Source organism: Aphelocoma coerulescens, chromosome 6 (genome assembly GCF_041296385.1).
Source record: "Aphelocoma coerulescens isolate FSJ_1873_10779 chromosome 6, UR_Acoe_1.0, whole genome shotgun sequence".
NCBI classification, from domain to species: Eukaryota; Metazoa; Chordata; class Aves; order Passeriformes; family Corvidae; genus Aphelocoma; species Aphelocoma coerulescens.
In genome coordinates, this window is record NC_091020.1 from 5,230,897 (window position 1) to 5,256,218 (window position 25,322).

At 41.1% G+C, this 25,322-nt stretch overlaps 1 protein-coding gene across 14 annotated transcripts in view; it reads left to right on the plus strand.

Moving 5' to 3' along the window:
- Window positions 1-25,322, plus strand: part of CTNNA3 (catenin alpha 3) — a 438,881-nt gene that overhangs the window by 61,958 nt on the left and 351,601 nt on the right. Inside the window, exon 1 of one of the 14 annotated variants that reach the window (XM_069019051.1) lies at window positions 21,108-21,495. The exons of the other annotated variants lie outside the window; for them this stretch is intronic. Coding sequence (XP_068875152.1) covers window positions 21,439-21,495 — 57 coding nt within the window. The 5' untranslated portion in view covers window positions 21,108-21,438. Of the gene's footprint in view, window positions 1-21,107; window positions 21,496-25,322 lie in introns of those variants that run through there. 14 annotated transcript variants of the gene reach the window in all.

Genomic DNA, 25,322 nt, shown 5'->3' on the forward strand with positions numbered 1-25,322 from the left:
GGGATAGAAATGCAATGATATTGTTAGCATTTTTTATTGTTAAAATCAAAGCAAATTATTGTAGCAATAGTTCATAGTGTGTAGTGCTTGTAGGTTTTGTGCATGTTTTTGGGTTTCTTTCTGGTGTTTGTTGTTTTTTTTTTATTTTTAAAGTTCATAAACTGTGACAAATACCTGATGTTGTTCTTCAGCACATTTGTGGGGTTTTATCACAGGACACCACTTTGAGCTGTCAAGGTACTCTGGAAAGGAGCTAAATCATACAGTGTGGTTCTCTGAGAACAGGTACAGAACAGTACAGGTGTACATTTATCTCTGACTTCTGCATTGAGTATTCTTACTGCAGAAGTAGAAAATTCACCAAAATAATCTCTAGTCTTAAAACTGGCATTTGGTTGGAACTTGGTGCTTTAGATGTTCACACAGTAATAAAAGTGCACTGCAGTGCAACAGACAGGTTTTAATCTGTAGGAGTTACATATGATTATAAAGCCAATGAATAATGAATCAGTAAGTAAAAGAACCAAAACCCTACAAACTTGTATCTCAAGAATCAGATTGGTTTTGTTTTGGTACCTGTAACTATACCATTAAATATGCTGAGGAGAACAACTCGCACAGAGGTGTTGGTTCTTTCTCTTTTTCCTTCCTCCTTTGCTGCAGAGGGCTCTGAAAAGCCTTTGGGGACAGCATTCATTGGGTTCAGAGGAGTTCAGAGGTGTAATTCTGGTGATTGGCAAGGAGTCCAGCTCTGAGATCAAAGACACTCTCTGACAGGACTCTTCTTGCAAGAGTTGTCAGGGAAAGGTGTTTTTTAGAAATAGGGATGTTCCCTCCAGCCAGGGCATGGTGGCTGCAGCAGAGGTTGTGCTCAGCGCTGAAGTCTGGCTTGTGTCTGAAACTATTTTTGAAGATACAACTACAGTAAAAACCTGTATTTCGTAAACTCCATCCATGCATTTAATTATGTATAAATTTTTGTAAGAACCAAGTGGCTTAGCACTTGTCAGTGCAAACAATGGAGCAAATGGTTTCTTTAAAATGCACATTGAAATGAAAAATATTTCACCTTTTTTTTTTGATCTTCTCTTCCTGCAGATCATTCCGGAAAGAGCCTGAGCAGAAAGAGTTTTTACCATGTTTTTGTTTTTGATGTATATATTGTACTTGTGTTGTATTTACCATCAGCAGTAAAATTGAAAACATATATGAGGAAAATGTACGTAGGTAAATGTGTACACTGACTTTGTACTTGAGAAACTACAGCTTTAATTAGTCTTGGTTGGAAGATTTTGGTTCAATTTAATTGCAGCATTGGAATGGGACGTAGTAATCCTGAAACAGTATGAAAGGGTTTTAACTAAATAGATAAATAAATGAAATTATACTCTAGGTTTTTCAGTTTATTTCCTCATACAGAGTGAACTGTCAGGCTATAATCTTTAGGACGAAAAGTATGAGAGAAAGATTTCCTGGTCTTTGCTGGGGGTTGTTAAAAGAAAGTGCAAAACAGACAAGGATGTAACTCATTATAATTCTCTATGGGGAGAAGAAAGTTACCTACAGGCTATTAATATTAGTTCTATAAATAAATTCTGTAATAACTGTACATACTTTTTCCTTATTGCATGCAGTTTGTTTAGAAGAGGGGAATTAATATGTCCTTGATATAATTATTTAAATAAGAATATTTTATTTTCCAAAATGAGTGGCTTTTCAAGGGAAATAACTTCTTTTCAGTCACTACTTTTGGCAAGGAAAGAAAAAATTGTAGTAGCAGTAGAATATATTTCTCCTTCAAAGTTTGCTGGTTCAAAATCCAAGTCCGTGGTTTGAGTTGCAGTACTATTTTTCTTTTGGCATTCTATTTTATATGCTCAGAGCTTTCAAAATATTCATCCTTAAGGCTGAAATTTTTCAAGGATGACCTGTTCTCAAAGGTGAACTTATTTTTGAATTCAGGAAAAAACCACTGTCTAGTCCGTTTATGCATTAAGTTATGGGGAAGGCCAAAATTTAATCTGCTCTGTGAGATTGTTAAAAGTTAGCTTTGAGGATGTCCTACACTCATTATAGAGTCATGATATCTGCTTTGGTGCTTTTAGGATTAAATTTTCCTTTTAAAATGGCAGACAATACATACCTTGCAATTCTGTATTACTCTTTCTGATATGATTTTAACCAATCCCTGAGTTCTTAAGGAACCATAACATTCACATTCGGGCATAATTTTAAGGTAACTTTTTTAAAGAATTGCCTGCTTCAGTATTCCCTCTCGACTGAGTCACGTAGTACTGGTGTCTTTATCACAGCAGCTTCTGCAGACAGGCAGATAGAGTTTCCCTTTTCAATAAATTTCCCCAAAGCTAAAAAAGGGCTCATTATTTATCTTTACAGTCCAGAAATGTGGAGACTGGTTGACATTTGTTTGTTTTTTGAAACTACGGGGATCCTGAACGAGTCAATCATCTGGGTACCTTTTTAACCACACACAGGTATTCCAGCTGATCCCTAAATTATGTCCTATATTGGACATAATTATATCCATAATTATGTCCTATTATGTCCTATTCCTATATGTCCTTCACAGGTTTGCTGCTGTAGACTGTGTCTGTGCAAAGCTAAAGAGCAGAAGGCAGGAGGTGCAGAAGGAACAACAATATTTTTTTCCCCCCCTTTCCACAGAACTGAAAGGGTGGGAAATGGTGATGAAGTAATTAACAAAAAATCAGTGGTAAAAGAAGAACATTTGGTAAAAACATACTTACAGAACTTACAGCTGTGTTACAGGAAGGTGGCTAAGGGGAAGGTGGGATTTTTTTAAAGTGGCTTTTAAAAAGCAGTGCTGAGTGACATCTGCATGGAGATAACTGTGTTATAAGGTGCTATCTGTGATGCTAATTGTAATGCTTTGCTGCACAAGTTTGCAATAAGATGATTTTTCATCCTTGGGGACCTGTTGTGCAGCCCTTTCTTGTGCTGAGCAGCAGTGCTGGATGCTGACATCCACATGTCGTGTAGCTGGTCCGCCTACTTTTGATGTGCTGGCCTACTTGCAATTACTGGAAAATTATGGTGAGGAATCTGGATGTTTCAAATAGATGCAAATTTAAAACAGCCTGCAGGCTGTAAAATCAAAAGCTTTGATTTCACATGGTTCTTTAGTTTCTGGCTTGTTAGAAACTTTATTAGCAATGTTAAAGTTGCAGCAAAATGCAGTGAGTTTTGACTGGCAGTGAGACTTGTGAACTGAATTTATATTTTGGATATAAGGAGTTGTTTCCTTCTGTAGAATAAAATCAAAGCATTGACCAACTGTTTCTGGTTTAGGTAAAAGAACACCATTGAAGTTTTGGCTTAGCACCGTGTGGCACTGAAAAGATACTCTTCTACAAGTCCATTGCCATGTAGCTGTGCCAGCTTGGGACTAGCAGTGTGGGGAAGCAATAAGTTGAGACAAATTTTTTCCCTTACATCCTACTTCTTCAGTTAAACTTGAGTATTTCCTGCCATCCAAGACTGCAGATAGTGTAGCAGTTCTCTTTAATACTCCATCACACACTATACTCATGATTGCTGCCCAATCCTGACCTACTCAGATACCTGTTAATGCTTCGCACACCAAAATCACTTTTCACTATGATCAGGGAGAATAAGACATCACTGAGTAGTTGTGACATTGTCCATCTGCCAGCATTTTAATGCAGCCAATTCTAAATCTGAAGAGAAGGATCAAACGTGGTCTTTTTCTTGTCATTGTTGCTTCTGGCTTATGTTGCCACAGACCTTTCAGGCACTGTGCTTTTCTCCTGGGAGTGGTTTGGAGACAAAATGAGTGCTCATGTACAAATGAAAGAGAATTAATAAATAATCTTCCTGCAAAAGATTTTGTGGTGCCTATCTAGAGCCACTTCATGTCTGAAAATAGGTAACAGCAGATAAACTGTTGCAGATTCTACTTCATTACTCCCAGTTAAAGAATAAACAATGAGGCTAAAATAATGCAGCTCTGTTCTGCCAATACCTGCCTTTTGCATCAACAGAATCAGACAGGAAGATTCCTTCAGGTGTTATAACCCAGAGCTTTTGGAACAGCACATGAAACGTAAGAAGTAATCCAGAGATTTTATCTGCAGGTATGTTTGAAACATTAATAAATGTTTCCTTTATTTAATGTGTTTGGTAACTTCTCTAATTACAGTAATTTATGATGCCTAGTCTAAATGGTCATTGTCTCTTAGCACACACATTAAGCTGTTCTCGTTCTCCTGGATTTTTTGTTTCCTGAAACAGTAACCAGAAGAGAATATATGTGAAAGTTACTGTGATTTTTTTTTAGTAGTCCTTCAGGACCTTGATAAATCAGTACTACTGGAACAAATTTTAGCGCTTCTGTGTGACCTTGAGACATCCAGATCTTGTGCTTCCCTGCAGCAATTGAAGCTTTCTGGGTCTCTACTTCAGGCAGAGATATTTCAGCCATCCCAATAACTACACGAGGTGTTTGTCTGATCTCTCACTGTTGCAAGAATTGGACAGGGTTTTGCTCCAGCTCTGCTGTGTTCTCTGTAGGGTGAATGTGCCTCTCATTGAAGCCTTAATTCTCTTTTGTTGGTGATATCCATCGAAGACATGAGGGCAGAAAGCTTAGTTTTCTCTAGATAAAATAGATAGAGGAGTTTAGATAATGATACTTCCACTTTACTTTTGTACTCACAGTGTTTTATTTAGGAAAGTAGTTTCGATGGAGAACTGGAGCGACATTATCTTTCAGTGACATTTGATGTAAGTATATTTCTAAATCTGCATAAATTCTCTTCTATTTTTTTTGCAGCATTTCTCCAGGGGGAGGTCCTCAGCTCATAGAATCTTTGAGTCACAGAATGGTTTGAGTTGGAAGGGACCTTTTGCATTTAAAACAGACGTGACAGCTGGGATCAGATGGAAGCAAGATCCTAAATCTAGGAACACAGATTCTGTTCAGTGCTAGCGCTAATTGTTTTAATTGTTTGAAAGATGTGCTGGCTTGTGACAACAATTTTGAAAAAGAAATTGGAACTGTTCTTGGTTATGAAAATATTTCGGAGCTTCACGGGAGTTCACTCAGGAATGGCAGTAGTGCCTAGAACCCATGAATAAAGCTAAACCTGTTTGGAATAGCAGAGTGTAGAAGAAGTGTGGAAGAGGGCAGGCATCTGTGATGAAAAAAGAACTGATTCTAATGCTTTTGGTGGTCATGTGATAATGAAAAATGAAGGGAATGGCATATCCTGGCGAGAATTCAGTAGTCACTGAAGGGAGAGCTCAGTATGATGCCAAATGATATAGTTACATGATAGTCTTCTACAAAGAGAAAAGATTTTTGAGATTTATAAGCATTAGGACCTTTGACCTTCTCTGAAAAACCCATTTACTGCTAAAGGATGTCATGTTAAATTATGTGCTTGAAAAACACGAAAATGGAGGCAGCTATATAACTGTGGGACTAATGCAGAATCTGGTGCTCTTAGAGAAGGCTCTATTGGGGTTTGGATCAAACTGGATTTAACAGGAAGTTGCCAGCATTCCTGTTTGTACTGGCCTAAATCCTCACGGACAGCATTTCAGAAGCTTGTGAAAAGAAGAGTTGGAACATAACCCGTTCTTTCCAAAGCATTCTCAAAAAGTAAATGAGAGCCATTCAGTCAATACATGATGTGCAGTGGGTATAAATCTTTCAGGGCTTCAGATGAAATCCAGGGTGAAAAAAATCTGAGTGTTGAGCCACACAGTATCTAGTTCTATGTGAATAGAAGTCTGACTGTTCCTGGGTACCATGGGATGTGGCTGTCTTCCGTTTTGTTAAGGAGAAATTATTTTTGCTTTCTCAGTGCTTAATTTTTAAATGAATAAATTTTATTAAAACAAAACTGCTTCAGTATTGTTGCAGTAATACAGAATTCAGTAGATTTCTGTTCATTCTAGGATGTCAGAGGAAATGTAAGATTTTTAACATTACCCGGCTCCCTGGTGCATGAGAGGTGTTCGTTTCCCTTCTAGCTCATGACCTATTTAAAACTGAGCAGTGTGATGTGCTTTACATATCCCTTCTGGTACAACCACAATTAATCTTATTTTTTTTCCAATTTCAACATTTGCTGCAATAATTTGCACATGGTTGATCACAGCAGCCATTAGGGAGGTAAGGTTATAGGATCTGGGAACAAAAAGCTAGTGAGACAACATTATAGCAGGTTGTTTTCAATGACAAACTGAAAATAAAAAGGGTGATGAGCAGCGATGTTCTGAGTGTTAACATCTTTGACCTGCAGATTAAGGTAAAGTCTAAACACTGGAAGAATAGAGCATATTAAAATTTTTGTTCCAACTTTATTATGCAACTTAGTGTTTGTAGTGTTTAGGTGTATTTATAGATCTCTTTTGAGGTCACATATTTTTGCAGTTTTAGAAGCACTTTCAATATCACAGATGATTTTATGAATCAAGTGGAAATATGGATTTAAATTCTGGTGAATAGCCTCTCAGGTTTTTCCTTGGCTTTGTGAAATAACACAAGCTCTTTTTAATGTATTGTTCCATATATTTCTGGTGTTCTTTTTAAAATTTGTATGACCATAAAAGATAACGCACACTGATGAAATCTTTTTATGTCCTTTTTGTATGAATAATTTATTCAGAAAAAGTGGTGCAACTGTGCCTTTCCTAGAGTTTCTTTTACATAAATAAATTTGGAATGTATTTATGTAAATACATAATTATTTAAATCTTAAATACCTAATTATTCCTTCCACTTGGACAGGAGCACTGGGTGTTTATACAGGCATCCTCCCTGGCTGCTTTGTTCTTTGGGGAGTGCTGGTGGGCAGGGTGTGCTGACCCCGGTGCCTCCCTTCGTGGTGGGGAGCTGGACACAGGAGATGTGCAAACCTTCCCTTCTTCCTATGCAGCTCGAAACATGACTAGAAATGAGAGATGGTTTGTGTGCCCTGCAGCCCCCATCCGTTTTTTTAATCCTTGGTGCAGTAGCTGGGAGATAGTGTACGAGAGCCTTGGCAACTGTGGAGAACTGAAGCTCAGTTATCATTCATGTGTGGTTGCTAAGGAGCTCCTGATAGTTTCCCAGCTGTCACCACTGGGACTGCTGGCATTCTTCTTTGGCCCTGCAAGAGAATTTCCCCATCTAATACAAAAAAAGACAGCTACTTGCCTTTTTTCCCCACTCAGACTTGCTGAATGGTCCATTGAGGTAGAGGAGGAGAAAACAGGGCTCCAGATGATGATTGCTCTTAGTTACACTGCACCATGGAGAAACTGCTTGATGTGTAGGAATGGCTTTCAGGTCTGTGGGAGCATGGATCTCCTGGAGAATTCTGGCATGTCTGATGTGTAAGGTGTTTGTAGATTCCAGAGCCTGAGTCAGCACTCCTCCTTAAGCCTTCCAACTACTTCCTAAAGAATAGACATATTATATGCTGCAAGGGTGTGTTTCTGACATAGCACTTCAGGAAGAATCCCTTGTGCAATGGTTATTATCTGTCACTTACTAGATTTCATAAATACTTGCTTGTCTGGATAGTCAATAAGACATATTTTACCTTAATAGTTTTATAATGTTCAAAAATTGCTTAGCTCTGCAGCTTATCAAAGAACATGCACTGATTAAATAGGCCTTTCTGGTTACCTTACTGAACATAAATTTTTATCATATTCACCAAGTTTCCAAGGAATCTAACATTCAGTAAACTAATTAGTAGGTATATTTTCCATTATTTACTGAAAGATTTCAAAAACAATGTCCAAAAATTTCTATTTCTTTTCCTAATTCTTCATATTTTTTAGCACTCATGATGGAATGTGGCATTTATTCTGCTGCTGTAACATACCAGTTTCAGCTTGAGCTGCATTATCAAAGTAAGGACTTCTGAGGGATTTGAAATTGTGTTGTGTCATAATTGTAGGGGTTGGACTGAAGCTGTGTGTGGGTTAACTGGAATCATTTTCTAGAGATTCTTTCGATTTTACAATGTTTGTAGGAGTAATTTTTTTAATTGAAATGCTGTCTCTGTAGTGCTGCAGATATTTCTGCTGCTTTTTGTTTAACTGGTCAGGCTTCACAAATGCTAGAATTTCTTATGGTCAGGTAGAAGAAAATAATCTTGGCCTTCTTCTTTTCTTCTGCAAAATGTTCTTATAACCAACAAGTATTTTCCATTATAAATGACATTTGAAGTGCATTTTTAATTTAAGTCAGTGCTGAAACTCTGATGGGTCCAGGATGCCAGCACAAGTGTTTTAAATGTGTTCCTTTAAAGCTGTTGCTTATCTCTGTATGGAAGTGTTACAGAAATCAAGGAAATAATTTTTTTATTAATTAAAAAAAAAAGGAATAAGACTGCAAGTGACAGACTGCTGAGAAGTGATTGTTGTTTGAGATGTATAGAGATGTGTGAAGGCAGCTTGTTCTTTCCAAGCTTGAAAGTTGAATCAGAATTTCCACAATTACAACAGTAACTTCACTGAAGCTTTCATTTTAGGATATTCAGCTCTCAGTCTTGAGGACACTATGGATAGGGAATACAAAGACCAAATATAGGTGAAAATGTTTTTGATATTGTAGCCACTCTCTGCCTTTTCTGCAAAGTTCTTTCATGCTTTTTGTAGGCTGTGGGGTGTGTGCCAAAGTAAGGATAACTTCAGGGGGTTTATATGAACTCTGATTTCTGTGTGAAAGGCAGGGCTGGTGTATTGAAGAGTTGGGTGTTCTTCAAGGCTGGATTTGATGTTTTTGTCTACCCAGACTGCCTCACCATATTGTGTAAGTGCTGCAGTGAATCAAATAAACTTGAACACCTGCAGTGAAATATTGTCTCCCCATGGTCAGCCACTGAGCCCGTTTCATGTGAGCTCAGTAGTCATCTGCTGTGCTGCACTGGAGAGGGGAAACTGAGAAGACAGAATTCAAATGGATAGGGAAGAGGCTATGCTGTGGAAATCCGAGCTTGGGGCGCTGACTCCCAAACTGGGAAAAGCTATCTGAAAATCAGTTCAATTCGGGAATCTGAGATGTTCAAATTAAGAGGACAGGTTTTCACATGTAGCATTGGATTTACAAAATCAATTGCTATACAGCCAAAAAGGAGAAAAAGAGTATAACAACTATTCAGATCCTAGTGCAAGAAGTATATCAGTATTTTTGTTAATTTAGTGATCTACCCAGAGTTTCCGAGAAATGGAAATGAAAGGTGACTCATTCACTGTAAACATGAAATTGAAAACAAAATATATTAAATGCTGAGTCTTAGCCCTCTATCCTTCCACATGTAGATTTGAAAAAGCAGTCATTTTTATATTCTCATGCTGATTTATTCAGACATATAGTGGAGAAATGCATGTTAAGTGATTTAACTGTCCTCCCCTTTGTCTTCTTTCAAACTGTTATGATGATGGAAAATGTGAGGCATATGGGTTGATATGGCTTTATGGATGGGTGTGAAATTGGGGAGCTGGAAGATTCTTGAAAAATGTTGTGTTTGAGTATTAGAAAGTATCATGAATTATGACTAGGGATATGCAAAAACTTCTTTTAAAGTAGAAGTGGCGTAGACTAAGTTGAATTGTTTTGTAAAACAAAGCATGATTCTCTTGTTCCCTTGTGTGCTGGAGTGTGAGTGGAAGGAGTTGATGCAGGGTGTTGCTTTTGTGGGAGGGATGCTCTTTCTTTCCTCAGCCATGAGCACTTACTGTTGTGCTTGTTTGGGGTGTCCCGTCCACGCCTCTGGCTGCCCTGGAAGCACAGAGCTCCTGAGATCACTCGCTTTTCCAAGGCAGGCCCTGCCATCTCTGCTGCTGGGTACCAACAAGCTGAGTTTTGGAGGCTCATCAGTGTCAGTAAAGCAGTTCCTGAGCCTAAACCCATGTTGAATGACACTTTGCAAGAGAGTAGTTGTAAGAGGTCTCACAATCACTAAATGCAGAACTGCCCTGGGTATGACCTAAACATGCTGTGAGAGGAGATATTTCAGGGTGATTACTGGTCTGGTATAGTTAAAAAAGACCCAAGGTGGTCTAAACCAGTAATAACAGATGATTGTTAACACTGTGTGTTAGAAGCTTGCAGGGAGAGAATAACAAGGCTGTGAAACCTGCGTTGTCTTTAGAACAGATTCATGCAATGTCTATAATTTGCCTGCTCACTCACAGGCAATAAAGTAAACAAAGAAAGGGCTCTTAGATGAGGAAATTGGAGAGGAGGGATGATGGCAGAGGCTCATCAGAGATGCATAATTTTAATCAGGGAGGGAGAAAAGGCACCACTTGATGGGGATAGATGCCTGTTGAATTCTATGCAACCTTTAACATTTAGCAAAATAATTTCCCTGCTGATGTTTAACCAGGTCTCTGTGCTGCTTTTCGGTTTGTATAGCACTAATTACAGCACTCTTGTGCCGTATAAAGATGCTGTGGATTAGTGGTGTGCAAAGCTGTGCCAAGATATGCACCTGATTAATGGAATTGTCGGAAGCACTGTTTTCCAAGAGATTTTCAGTTAAAAGTTTTGAGATGTGTTCAGAAATGTTTGAGAAGCCCTTAGACCTGATAGAGTGTTTGGAGCTAAGCTTGAGAATGGTTGTAATATTACAGATTCCAGAATTTGAGTAAGAGCTTTTCAACAGATTACGTGAAAAATTGGAAGATGCACCACTAAATTATTGCTATTAATAATAAAATGGATATTACTATGAATCATTAATATTTGTCACAGGTTCTGTGAAAAAAATAAATAAAATATACCTCTCAGCAAACATAGCTGTATATATGTTTGGTAAAAATCCTGGAATTCATATTTCAGGGGCACAAAGTGTATGGAATGGTTTTCACGTGTAGGGAGGAAATCAGAGATTTAACTACAACTAAGCGAAGGAATGTGAATGGCACACCCCTCTAGAGAGTGATGATTCAAATTGTTGTGTGTGTACAGTTGTACAGAGATGGTCAAGAATCCCAAAGTCGTCCAGCTGCATCAGCACAAGGCTAATAAAATTGGATTTCCTGTCACTGCCATACTGATCTTGGCAAAACAGCCCAAAATATTAATCCTCTGTATCTGCAGGGGTTATTCTGGGCCAGGCATTGGCATGGCACAGCACTGTACTAAGTGTGCTACTGAAGTTTGCTCTGCAGTGAGAGTGTTCTCCCTCTGCCTATGTCTGTGCTGTGGAGTGGTATTTCTCTGGGTCAGTGCTAGTGCAGGCATCTCTGCTCTGTGTTTCACTGTACAGGATGAGCGTTCAGGCTTTTCAGTAACACTTGCCAGGTGCAGTCGGAATCATTTCAGGTGCTCTCTGGAATAATTTCAAATGTACTTGGTAAAGAGATTTGAGATGTGAACAGTGCTGAAATGAGGATACATCAAGCCTGGAACCAAAACGCAGGCACTACAATCCATGTTAGTTTGTCCTGCAGATTAGGAGCTTGCTCAGGCACAGTGAACGAAAAGAACATGTATGTTTATAAGTGGTTGTTTTTAATGTCTTCTTTTTAGATTATTGTACTTCACCTACAGCTTACTCATTAGATTTGTAATTGCTGTGTTCTGTAGCATTTAATTTAGAGCTGTGTAAGTTGCTGCATTGAGCAAAACTCGCATGCTCGGGTCTTTTTAGCCACAAAACTGTGTCTGTCTGCCCAGTAGAGCAGAAGCACAAAGCACAGACCCTGTGTGCTTCTGGCTTGTTCTGACATGCCTGATATTTTTACATCAGTCTGTACAAGGCCGTTACTTTGGTCATGACTAAAATAACTGAGATCCAGCTTACCCATAATGAAAACCACTTTATGCCTTTTCAACTCTCTTCTGTTAGTCAGACACACTTCCTTCTGTACTGGTTGTGAAATCTCTCTTTGCTTAGTCTGGTTGATAGTTGTTGTATTTGTTACATGTTTCAAAATGTGTGTTCGTAGAATCAGAAAAGTGGTGTGAAAGGAGTGCAGGAAGTCTTCCAGAATCCATGCATCCCAAACCAGAACTGTTTATTATAAGAGGGCAATTCCAACGGTTGTTTTCTTTTCTTTAGAATGTCTGTCCCTATGTGTGCTGCAGCCTCTCACTACAATCTATACTGGTATTTCACTATCCTTCTTGGTAAAATATTTCCCCTTTTATTTGTTTTTCTTCCTTCCATTTAAATATTTGTGTTTTTTATTTTCTCCTGTCCGCAGAAAACAGATGATTCAATTCCTTTTTATATATTTGAAAATGACCCACAATTCCTGTAACTTTTCTCTTTGCAGCCTCAGTTTCCTCATTTCTCTAAATTCAAGTGCTCTTTTTTGAGGACCCTTGTGCATGTCCAGTCCTCTTCTCCAGTCTTGTTTTAGAAAGATGTTTTGAGTGGGGCAGAGAGAGCAGAGTTTTTTAATGTCCACAACTATTTCACATCACTTCAGCTCTGGATTTGTCCTTGCTAAAGATGATGAAAGGTATCCGGATGTTTCTACAGGCTAAAATCTATTAATTCACTTCTCTTCAATATTGTATTTCGGGCAGAATTGGAGATGGATTTACAACAGAGCAGCATGTTTCCATTGCATTAAAATGAGAATTCCCTTTGTGATTCTTTTTTTGTAGGGCTGTAATACAACCAGCAGTTTATTTTTTTCAATTTGAGTATAGACATTTGTGCATGTTGAAATGTGTGTTTTTAAATTGCTTTTAGGTGTAGGTCTGCTTCTGCTAGTTATTGAGACTTATTTCAGTTTTCATCTTGCCCTTTGTAATCTTTGCATTCTCTTTCAGCTTTCTCTCTTTTTCATCACCTCAGCTGAGAATATTTAGTGTTTTTTCCAGTTTCAGAAAAAAAAATCTGATGAGCCTTAATTTAATACCTATTTCCATTTGATAGTGGTTCTTTATTGTCTGTTCCAGGATGTTTGCCCTGATTATGTTTTTACACTACTTTCATTTAGAGTGTGCTTTTTGAACGTTCTTTCTGAACCTCATTTGTCATGGAGTAAAAAGCCATGCTGGAGAAATGACGTATATTATTGTCATCTGCTTTTAGTCACACCCCCCTGGTGCTGTCAGAGAAAGAGAGGAGATTGTTTGAGCCAGCCCAAATTAATGTAACTTACTTTCAGTTTTCTTTTTCTGTGCTTGCAGTGGATTTTTTTTTTAAGAGTTATAGTTAGATTTCTATTTCATTACTCTTCCTTGTTTTCCTCTTTTTGTGGAATCCTCACTTTTGGGATGTATTGTTTTTCCCTAGTTCTCTAATTACCTCAGCAATACTCCAGTGGGATCTCAGGTGAATCACTTCTGACTTTCAGGCTTGATCAGGGTGAGATGGGATGAAACTTGTCTTGGGGTGACGTTATGATGTGTATCCCATATCGCTGCCTATGCCCAAAATTAATTTTTGTGCCTTTCTGTGCCTCTAAACTGAGCCTGAGAGGGGGAAGGAAAAAACTGAGCAAAGCTTTTTCAGGGCAGTTTGCAGCTTGTTCAAGGTCACACAGAGATAGCAGGTTTTTTTTTTCAGCTGCGGGAGGAGAGCGAGGAAGCACCCGGCTTGCTGCTTTCCAGTCAGCTTTTGACCAGTTGTTTCAGCTTCTTGTTCTCCGGAGAGAGAGAGACTGAGAGTTGGACTTTGTTTTTCCTTCTCTGGAATTCCGGATTTTCTCCCTTTTATACTGGACTGTTTTTTTCAACCTCAGAGCACATCGGGAGGACTTTCCACCGGGCACAGAGGGCCTGGCCCTGGCCCAAGCCCCAGCGCCGAGGAGACCAAAGGGAGGACTCTTAACACTTTCCCAGGTTTTTTTTTCCTCCACAGTGAAACATTTTATTATTTAGCCTTATTTTCCTTTTCCCGTGTGTTTGGTAAATAAATAGTTTTATCTTCTTCACTTTCCTTCGAGGAAAATTTATTTTTTCCCGAACCTGGGGGGGAAGGGGTAGCTGTGCCTTCTCTCAGAGGATATATTTCTAAATTTGGCCAAACCGGAACAAATTTAGTGGCGCCCAACTGCGTGGCTCGAAGGAAAGTGAAAAAACGGTGCTAATTACATTTTGGTTTGAATTTGCTTATTCTGTGTTGGGGTAAAGTAATCACCATGGTGGTTGAGTTCATAATGTCTCTCTGGCTTGATGTACTCATGTCTTTTTGGTCCTTAGGCTTCATTGAGGTACTGGTTTTTTTTTGGTCCCTAGGGTTGTTTGCCTATCCACAACTTGCTCAAATCTTGTCCCTGATATGTAAATTTTACAGAGCAGGGAGACGAATCAGGATTTCTATCTTGCTGTGCTCGGTGATAATGATTTATAAGAAGTTGACAGAGGTACGGGCAGCTGTTCGGAGTGTGTATGATAAATGGTTTCTCCGTCCTAACCCCAGTCCTAGCTTCAGTAGCCTGTTTTGGGAATTTATTAGTAATTGCACCCAGATTGTTAGAGGAGGAGGAGACGAGGTTTCCCTTCCCTTTAAATTTGATAGGTTATCTTTTGAGAATGTTCAGTTTCCCCTGGATGTTAAAGACATCATCTTCGTGGTATTGTATCTCCTAAGCTTCCTCCATATGTCTCGCAGCTTGTCTAGAATGAGAGCTCAGATTTCCAGGGTGACTGCTGAGACACCTGACCCAGAGGTGGAACATCCTGAGTGGTGTGGGGAATGGGAGGATATGGGCCAAATCTTGAAGAAATTCTCTGACCCAATGGTTTGCAAGTTTCCCCCTGAACAAGTTCAGAAACCAGCTGAGGTGGCGAAATATCTGAAAGAGAAATATAATGACAATTCCAATGAGAACAAGCTCCTTGCAATATGTTGGGCTTTGGCATATGCCTATCGCACACTGCAGCATGTAATGGTAGAGAGACAGGAAGATAAATCAGCAAAGCCTGCAGATGCCCCAGTCACTCAGGCTGCAGATAAACCAGACAGCAAGCCCAAACCAGATGGAGAGTCTAAGCCACTTACAGTGGCTCCTGTCACGAGGAAGAAGCACACCACCAAAACTGATCGCCCAGTGAAAGATGATGATGATGCAGGGGAAGAGACCTCAAAAGATGCAGGGGAAGGAACCTCAAAACCACCATCTGACTCAGGCACAGAAACCATTACTGAGTCCATGTCCATAAAGGACCTTCACAGCCTAAGAAAGGATTACACCTGACGGTCCGACGAATCCATAATAAGTTGGATGGTCCGTATTTGGGATGCGGCAGGTGATGATGTGATGCTGGACGGTGCTGAAGCGAGGCATTTGGGATCCCTGTCACATGATCCAGTGATCGACCAAGCGATGAAAAGGGGGGCTGATTCTACCAGTGTCTGGAGACGAGTTTTAACAGGCGTGGCTGAAAGATATATGTGTGGAGATGATCTCTACATGCAGCAAACCCCATGGAAGACCATAGAGCAAGGGATCCAACGCCTGAGAGAACTAGGGGTGGTAGAGGTTGTCTTTGCAAATGACCCAGGATTGAGGAGTCCAGACCGGGCCAGAGTTATTCCATACATGTGGCGAAAACTCATACACCTTGGGCCACCAGAATACGCTTCTGCTTTAGCAATAATGAAACCGGACTATGGTGCGAATGAGACTGTGAAGGATATGGCAGTGAAGCTCCGAGCATATGCAGACTCTGTGCATGGCCCAACACATGCAAGAATCGCAGCTGTGGAAACACGTATGCAGAAAATGGAAGATAAGATGGAGAAGAATCACCAGGAGATTAAAGAGTGCCTTCTCCGCGGACGTTCCCCAGAGAGAAGGCACATCCCACGAAGTGAGCTGTGGAATTTCCTGTGTGACAGTGGGGAAAACATGAGGAAGTGGGGTGGACAACCCACTTCTGCTCTGGCAGCACGAGTGAGTGAATTGAAGGAGCGCAAGTCTCAGAAAGGAGGATCTACCAAAAAGGAAGTAGCTCCAGTTGCCTGTAGCCAAACTGCTGGAAATGATGGAAAAGACGATGGCATGTCCAATTCCCATGAAGGAACCTCTAAGATACAGGCCCAGGGAAAGAAGGATAACCAGGCATAGAGGGGCCCTGCCTCTAGCCAGGTAGAGGTCAGGGAAAACCGCGTTTTTTGGACTGTGTGGATTCGTTGGCCTGGTACATCAGAACCACAAAAATATGATGCCTTGGTTGACACTGGTGCGCAGTGTACAATAATTCCATCGCAGCATGTGGGGGTAGAATCTGTTTCTATTTCTGGTGTAACAGGTGGATCACAAAATTTGACCTTGGTGGAAGCTGAGGTGAGCCTGACTGGAATTGAGTGGAAGAAGCATCTCATTGTGACTGGCCCAGAGGCCCCGTGCATTTTGGGCATAGACTTCCTCCGGAACGGGTATTTTAGAGACCCAAAGGGACTCAAGTGGGCTTTTGGAATAGCTGCTGTGGAGACAGAGGGCAGTAAGCAATTGAACACTTTGCCTGGGCTATCAGAAAACCCGTCTGCAGTCGGCCTTCTGAAGGTGGAAGAACAAAGAGTACCAATTGCTACCTCGACAGTGCATCGCCGACAGTACCGGACAACTCGAGATGCTGTGATTCCCATCCACAAGATGATCCGTGAGCTGGAGAGCCAAGGGGTGGTCAGCAAGACCCACTCACCCTTCAACAGCCCCATTTGGCCTGTGCGCAAATCTGAAGGAGAATGGAGATTGACTGTGGACTATCGTGGCTTGAATGAAGTGACTCCACCACTGAGTGCTGCTGTGCCCGACATGTTGGAGCTCCAGTATGAGCTAGAGTCCAAAGCAGCGAAGTGGTATGCTACTATTGACATTGCCAATGCATTTTTCTCCATTCCTCTGGCAGCAGAGTGCAGGCCTCAGTTTGCTTTCACCTGGAGGGGTGTGCAGTACACCTGGAACCGACTGCCCCAGGGGTGGAAGCACAGTCCCACCATCTGCCATGGACTAATCCAGATTGCACTAGAAAAGGGTGAGGCTCCAGAACATTTGCAGTACATTGATGACATCATTGTGTGGGGGAACACTGCAGCAGAAGTGTTTGAGAAAGGAGAGAAAGTTATCCGGATTCTCCTGGAAGCTGGTTTCGCCATCAAGAAGAGCAAAGTCAAGGGACCTGCCCGAGAGATCCAGTTCCTGGGAGTGAAGTGGCAAGATGGACGGCGTCAGATTCCCGCTGAGGTCATCAATAAGATCACTGCAATGTCTCCACCAACCAACAAGAAGGAAACACAAGCTTTCCTAGGTGCCATAGGCTTTTGGAGGATGCACATTCCTGAGTACAGCCAGATTGTGAGTCCTCTTTACCTGGTTACCCGCAAGAAGAACGATTTCCATTGGGGCCCCGAACAGCAACAAGCTTTTGCCCAAATCAAGCAGGAAATCGCTCATGCGGTAGCCCTTGGCCCAGTCAGGACAGGACCCGAAGTGAAGAACGTGCTCTACTCTGCAGCCGGGAACAATGGCCTGTCCTGGAGCCTTTGGCAGAAGGTGTCTGGTGAGACTCGAGGTCGACCACTGGGATTTTGGAGCCGAAACTACAGAGGGTCTGAAGCCAACTACACTCCAACAGAGAAGGAAATCTTGGCAGCCTATGAAGGAATCAAAGCCGCCTCAGAGGTAATTGGCACTGAGGCACAACTCCTCCTGGCACCCCGACTACCAGTGCTGGGGTGGATGTTCAAAGCAGAGGTTCCCTCTACCCACCACGCCACCAATGCCACATGGAGCAAATGGATTGCTCTCATCACACAGCGCGCCTGTATCGGAAAATTGAATCGCCCTGGGATTTTGGAAATAATCACAAACTGGCCAGAAGGTGAAAACTTTGGTCTCGCTGATGAAGAAGAACAAGTGACACGTGCTGAAGAAGCTCCACCGTACAACCAACTGCCATCAGAAGACACACGCTACGCTCTTTTCACCGACGGTTCTTGTCGCATCGTAGGGATGAAACGAAAGTGGAAAGCAGCCGTATGGAGTCCCACACGACGGGTTGCCGAAGCTACTGAAGGAGAAGGTGGATCAAGCCAACTCGCTGAACTCAAAGCTGTTCAACTAGCCCTGGACATTGCTGAAAGGGAGAAGTGGCCAAAGCTCTACCTCTACACTAATTCATGGATGGTAGCCAATGCTCTGTGGGGATGGTTAGAAAAGTGGGAAAAAGCTAATTGGCAACGTAGGGGAAAACCAATCTGGGCTGCTGAAGAGTGGAAAAACATTGCTGCCCGAGTAAGAAAGCTGGTTGTGAAAGTCCGCCATGTAGATGCTCATGTCCCCAAGAGTAGGGCTAATGAAGAACACCAAAACAACAGGCAGGTAGATCAGGCTGCAAAGATAGAAGTGTCACAGGTAGACTTGGACTGGAAACACAAGGGAGAGTTGTTCCTAGCTCGATGGGCCCATGATGCCTCAGGCCATCAGGGCAGAGATGCCACCTATAAGTGGGCACGAGATCGAGGGGTGGATCTGACCATGGACAGTATCTCCCAGGTGATCCATGACTGTGAGACATGCGCTGCAATCAAGCAGGCCAAGCGGGTGAAGCCCCTGTGGTATGGTGGGCGGTGGTCCAAATACAAGTATGGGGAGGCCTGGCAGGTTGATTACATCACACTGCCTCAAACCCGCCAAGGCAAGCGCCATGTGCTCACAATGGTAGAAGCCACCACAGGATGGCTGGAGACCTACCCTGTGCCTCACGCTACGGCCCGGAACACCATCCTGGGCCTTGAAAAGCAAGTCCTTTGGAGGCATGGTACCCCTGAGAGAATTGAATCTGACAATGGGACTCACTTCAAGAACAGCCTTATTAACACCTGGGCTAGAGAACATGGCATTGAGTGGGTGTACCACATCCCTTACCATGCACCAGCTGCAGGCAAAGTGGAACGGTGCAATGGATTGTTGAAAACCACTTTGAAGGCACTAGGTGGGGGAACTTTCAAAAATTGGGAACAGCATCTAGCAAAGGCCACCTGGTTAGTTAACACCCGAGGTTCCACCAATAGAGCTGGTCCAGCCCAATCTGAATCCCTGCATACAACAGATGGAGATATGGTCCCAGTAGTGCATGTCAGAGGTCTGTTAGGAAAGCCTGTGTGGACAAATTCTGCCTCGAGTGCAGACAAACCCACCCGTGGGGTGGTCTTTGCTCAGGGACCTGGTTGCACATGGTGGGTAATGCAGAAAGACGGAACAACACATTGTGTACCACAGGGAGATCTGATTGTTGTGTGAAATGCTTGTATACCCCTGCTTGCTGATTGTCACTGTCACTGTTCGTATGTAGCTGTGTATATATATATATGTATTAATGTGTGTGTAGAATTAGAATATCTTAGTTTGGGCATTGAGCCAACAATATGGGATAAGGGGTGGAATGTCTTGGGGTGACGTTATGATGTGTATCCCATATCGCTGCCTATGCCCAAAATTAATTTTTGTGCCTTTCTGTGCCTCTAAACTGAGCCTGAGAGGGGGAAGGAAAAAACTGAGCAAAGCTTTTTCAGGGCAGTTTGCAGCTTGTTCAAGGTCACACAGAGATAGCAGGTTTTTTTTTTCAGCTGCGGGAGGAGAGCGAGGAAGCACCCGGCTTGCTGCTTTCCAGTCAGCTTTTGACCAGTTGTTTCAGCTTCTTGTTCTCCGGAGAGAGAGAGACTGAGAGTTGGACTTTGTTTTTCCTTCTCTGGAATTCCGGATTTTCTCCCTTTTATACTGGACTGTTTTTTTCAACCTCAGAGCACATCGGGAGGACTTTCCACCGGGCACAGAGGGCCTGGCCCTGGCCCAAGCCCCAGCGCCGAGGAGACCAAAGGGAGGACTCTTAACACTTTCCCAGGTTTTTTTTTTCCTCCACAGTGAAACATTTTATTATTTAGCCTTATTTTCCTTTTCCCGTGTGTTTGGTAAATAAATAGTTTTATCTTCTTCACTTTCCTTCGAGGAAAATTTATTTTTTCCCGAACCTGGGGGGGAAGGGGTAGCTGTGCCTTCTCTCAGAGGATATATTTCTAAATTTGGCCAAACCGGAACAAACTAAACAGGTTTGGCAATTTGAAAGATGCTGGATTGTCTTAAGTATTCTTCAGTGTGTTCTTTTCCAGTATTAATCTGAAATCTTGTATTCTTTTTTGATTTTAAGTTATTGTTGTATCTGATCTTTCAAGTAATGTTGAAAAAAAATTCAGTGAACTTCTTATCTTTCATAGTAGAAAGATAAGACTCTAGAGATTTCCCTTTAGTGCTCCAGCATTTATTTCAACTTCCTCTTACTCTATCAATGTTTCCAGAACTTTTCTTGCAGTGTTTGGTATCCCTGGCTAATTCAATTTATTTTTACGTTTTGCTAGTGTTGATTTTTGTCCTTTATGTGTTTGACTTACTTTATATTTGATTCTAGTATCTGAAAGAGTTTCTGTTTTGAGTAGACTGCCTTCATCCTCCTGAGAAGGGAAAGAATTTTAGATGATTAATCCATTTTTCTCTGAATTTCCCATGGTGTGACTGTTTGTCATAGGTCACTCTGTGTTTGCCCAAGTCATCTTTCTTCAAGTCCACCCTTTTTATTTTGCTGAAGGAAAAAAGTAACCAAAACTGTATCATGGCAGAGTAAAATGTATGAGTCAAAAGGCACCCTGTGTGCATGGGGTGGTGTGCCCTGGATGCAGAAAGCAAGAGCAGCTGTAACCCACAGGCTTTTTTGCTCCAAGGGGGCAGCTGCTAGAGTAGAATGGGGTTGCAGGAGGAGCAGCAGTCCCTGGTAAGAGAAGCAAAGCTTGTCATTTGGAGAGTGCAGAGACAGACCTGTGACTTGCCTCATCTGCCCAAGAAAGATGAGCAGTGCAGAAACAGGCTAAGAACTGTGCTGTGGTTTGCTTGGAAGTGAAAAACAGCAGATATCCAACCTGTAATCCAATTTGTGCTGAAGTGAGGTGGCCTGGCAGCACTTCTGGTGGGATTGGTTAGTGCAGCCTAAATAGCTCCAAGGTGCAACACACCCAGTGCTTGGTCTGGTTGGTAACAGGTGATGTGCATCCACCTGAGAATTATTTCATGGAGCTGCAGCTCCTTGTTGCTAATGAGGAGCTTGTTGGGTGGTGAGTAGTGCAGGTCTGGGGCATGTTCTGGCACTTCTGCTCACCAAACAACTTCTGTTTTTCTATGCAACCCTAATCATTGTACAGCAACAACAGTGTGGCAGAGTGGTATATCTTTGTATAACCAATTATTGATGTCTCCTGGATGTAGTAACTTCATTATTTGCACTTAGCCTAAATAATGGCACTCTTCCTCTGTGGACTTACTTGTTTATTCATTCATGTCTGGTTTTGCTTGGCACTGAAGCTGCTGCAACAAATTAAATATTTTTGCTGACTGTCCTTAGCAAATATTTTTGATAATGAAACTGACAAAATGGAACTGTTCAGAAATTCTCTGATTTAAAATGAAGACAAAATGAGTTACTGGATCTGTTTTTCTCAGCTTATTTTTCATTACTTATTTCTGACTATGGTAAGGCTTTTTTTTTTCTTTAGTGATTTAAATATTGTGAGTAATTCATTGCAATGTGACTGTGCATAAAGCTTCTTAATGAAGCAATAACATAATGTAATTTAGTCACTGTAGCTTCTCCATTTGACCTTTAGTGTGATAGTAAACTGCCAATGCAAAAGTATAGTATTCTTCAAAGCACATCCATGTGATTTAGAGAATTGCAGATGACATAAATAGAGAAGTAGTTCTGTACAGCTATTATTCTAACACTTATCTTCCTTTAACTGGATGTTTCACTAAGGAACTGCAAGCAAAGAGGTTTCAAAAAGGTTTACAGAGTTTGAGTGGAGTATTGAGTCCTACAGAAGTTAATCTATTTGTGCTAGCATATAGAACTATAATCCTGACAAAAGAGGTATCTCGGGCTGTAAGAACTGGAGATCCAGAGCACTCACGTGGAAAGTGGTGAGAAAGAGAGTTTAATTTTGACTCTTTCTCGATTTTTTTATTTTATTTTATTTTATTTTTTTAATCTACAAGACAGGCTGCTTTGATCTACTGGCTATGTTAACTACACCATATTGTGATCATTTGGTTCTTGGCTTTTTCATAACTGATATAATAAATTTTCTACTAGTGAAAAGCTGAATGCCTTCTATTCATTTCAGTGAAATGACTGCTTTTCTTTATTGACTGGACAACAGAAAGATGATGAACTCGTTACCTGTGGCATTTCTAATGGGCTATTTGCTTTGTGGTTTGTACAAACTATCAGTTTGGATCCTTATATTCCTTTAAAAAAATTAAGTCTTTAACCTTTTCTAAAATAGAAAACTCTGGAAAGTTCTGAGAAATTCATCTAAGTGATAGAATGAGTTCTTTTAGGATGCATTACTGACTAGGAAGACTTATTAGAGTATTTGATTTTTGACATATGGTATCTGATGAACTGTATAGTCCAAGGATTTGATACCAGCGTATGGCGCCTTTATTTGAAGTCCAGAGGTTCAAATCTTACTTTTTTTCTGATGATTAGAGATGACACATAACAGCTGTTCTCTGTCCTACTGACAGTCTGTCCATTTATTAGTCTACCAATGCCCACATCATAGTTATTGTAAATTAAACTGCAGGAATGTTGCTAGTCCCACGGAGGCTGGTGGTGTCACTCATGTTTTCAGAGGGATTTCTGTGGTCCTTTGCTGAATCAGAGCCTGAGTAAGAGAATGATCCCAGTAGCGAGTAGGAGCAAAGTACCTCATGAATCAGGTCCCTTTGTTATCCTAAAGAAGTTATTTCTAAAAAAATGCTCCTTGCAGAAAAAAAGAATGAGTTTCAATGGCTTGGGAAGAGTTTTTCCCAGTTTTAATGGATAGATAGATATTCTGTGGGAAAATTCTGTAAAACCTTTCCCTGGAGAGGAACTGCTGAATAAATTATTACTTAACCTAATGGTAAAGTTTGGGTCAGTTCTTTGAAGATAAATTAATCCTCATTTGAAGGTCATGCTGTGGCTGGTATTGTTTCCAGCTCAATGATTAAAAGCTTAGTCATCCTCTTCAATTTCTCCTGGATTGGTGCCCTATGAGTAGGAACTGAGTCTGAGCTTGACAGGGACCAACAGGCCAGTACATTGGTCTGTGTATTGATAAGGAGCTCTTACAAAGAGCAAGAAAGTAGCCACATTCATCTTTTGGGTTTGTTCTCTTCAAGAAGTGAATTACTGCATTTTTGAAGCAATTTTTTTTCCACATCAGAAGTAGCTAAAACTTACTTTACTGATTTATCCTCTGATGTTCTCATTTTTTCCTGTTTTATAACAGTGAAGAACATTGAGAAGTGAAAGCTTAGGGAAACATGGAGCTAGGCAGGCATTGTTTCTCTCTGGGTTTCCAGCTCACAGTAGGGTTCTGGGTGGTTCCTTCACTCTAGGCCCTCTTATCAGAAGAGAAATGTCTTCAGGTGTTGGAGGTCAGAGCTCTTACTGGTTCTCCAGCATTAACCTCATCCATGTCCCACTTGGAGCAAGCTGGAGCTTAGGGAGCTTTCATTCCAGATGATTTTTCATCGGGGTGTGGCAGGAACAGCAGGCCTATTTTAAACAGAATACAAGGCTGTTCCGAGCTGCACCTCTGCAAATAGCTTTCCAAAAGCTTCTTGTTAGTCCCTGTAGGTTTCACTGAAGTGCTGAGTAGGAATGTTATTAGCAAGGTTTTGCACAGTTTGGTGCTCACAGGTACAAGCTCTCAGGGGAGGGAGGAGGAAACCTGCAATCTGCATTGGGGAAGTTAAGAGTCTTATTTGGAAGTAATGATAATTGTCCCGTTATTTCCAGAGGGCAGTAGGGAGTGTTGCAGTTCTTCCAAGCTGACAGCAAGACTGAAATCTCTTGCACAACCAGCATGATCCAGAAGTTTCTCTTGGGGGTCTCTTCAGCCAGGCACTCTGCAGAGCACCACCCTCCTGCAGCAGTGCTGTCCATGCAGCAACCAAGGAGAGAAAAGTGCCTAGACACTTTAATTAGACAGATAATGAACTTTGTTCCCCTTATCATATAATATATTGCTAGTTTGCTATGTAGTTTTCTCATGCTGATTGCCTTTTCTCTGGCATGTAGATCCACTTATACTGCTATTTTTGTAACTTACAGGAACTGTGAGTTTAGCCAGGTCAGATAAAATGTGTATTTTTGTTTTGCTACATATTGTGTAATTACTGTAAACGGTCATGAACAATCAGGAAGTTTCCTTGCAATGTAGCACCCACTGAATGCAACATCCAAATGTTATATGGAAATAATTTTGTTATGTTAGGAAAAAAAACATCTTATAGAGATGGTAAATTGCTTTTTACTTGATTATCTGAGAAGACTGTAATTATCAAAATTGTTTTCCAGGGTAACTGTTATTATGTGGTTGGCTTTTTGGCAGTTTTCTATTACTGTGGTATTAACAGGCTGAATCAGCAGCAAATGGGAACACACTTCAGTGACTTTCCCAAACCTGAGTTTTCAGGGCTAGCTCTTTAATACACTGCTCAAAAGAATTTCAAATGTTTTGAATTTGGGACATTTTTCTGTGCTGAAGTGATTGATGAGACTAATTTTAAATCTAGAAGTTGTCATTTTGTGACTGCTTAACAAGGACAAATTATTTTTGTCTAAGATGGAAGAAGAGTGTCTAAAAAGCAGGAAAAATAGTTAATAACAGACATGCCACAGCTGCTGTGTGGGTGTTGTAAGATGAGTAAGTATACAGAATGCAGGTGTATGCACTTGTTAAATAGCTTTTTTTGGGTGGGTTTTTTTATTGTTGTTGCTGTTAGTATATGACAACCAGTTTAACAGGAGAATGTTTTCCATGCTACACTTTCCCAGTAAAATTTCCAGTTTGGTCATAGTTCTATCGAGAGAATGTGTGATGAAGAACATTAAAATGATGTTGAAGACTTGGGCAATTTTGAAATAGATTTCTTTGGTTTCAGAGAATGGTTCCTAAAAAAACCAAGCAACCCAACCCAAAGAGACAGAAAAGCCTCAAGTAGAACAAAAAACTCACTAAAAAGAAAACAATGCAGAAAGAGCCCCCAAACCCAGGAAATGCATATGGCTTAGAGATAGGAATAGTTTTTACTGATGTTTACTTATGTGAAAAATGCTTGGAGGGAAGGATTACTTAGCTTGGCAGGAGCTGGTTTCCAAGGTGCTGTGTGTGTCCATGTGCAGAACCTTCTCCACTCCATTCCCAAGCTGTGGGGTGAGCTCTCAGTGTGGCTGGCCTGTTTGGAGCCCGGACAGGCTGGGGGCTATCAGGAGGCCAGGTGGCCGTTGTTCTCTTTGGGACACT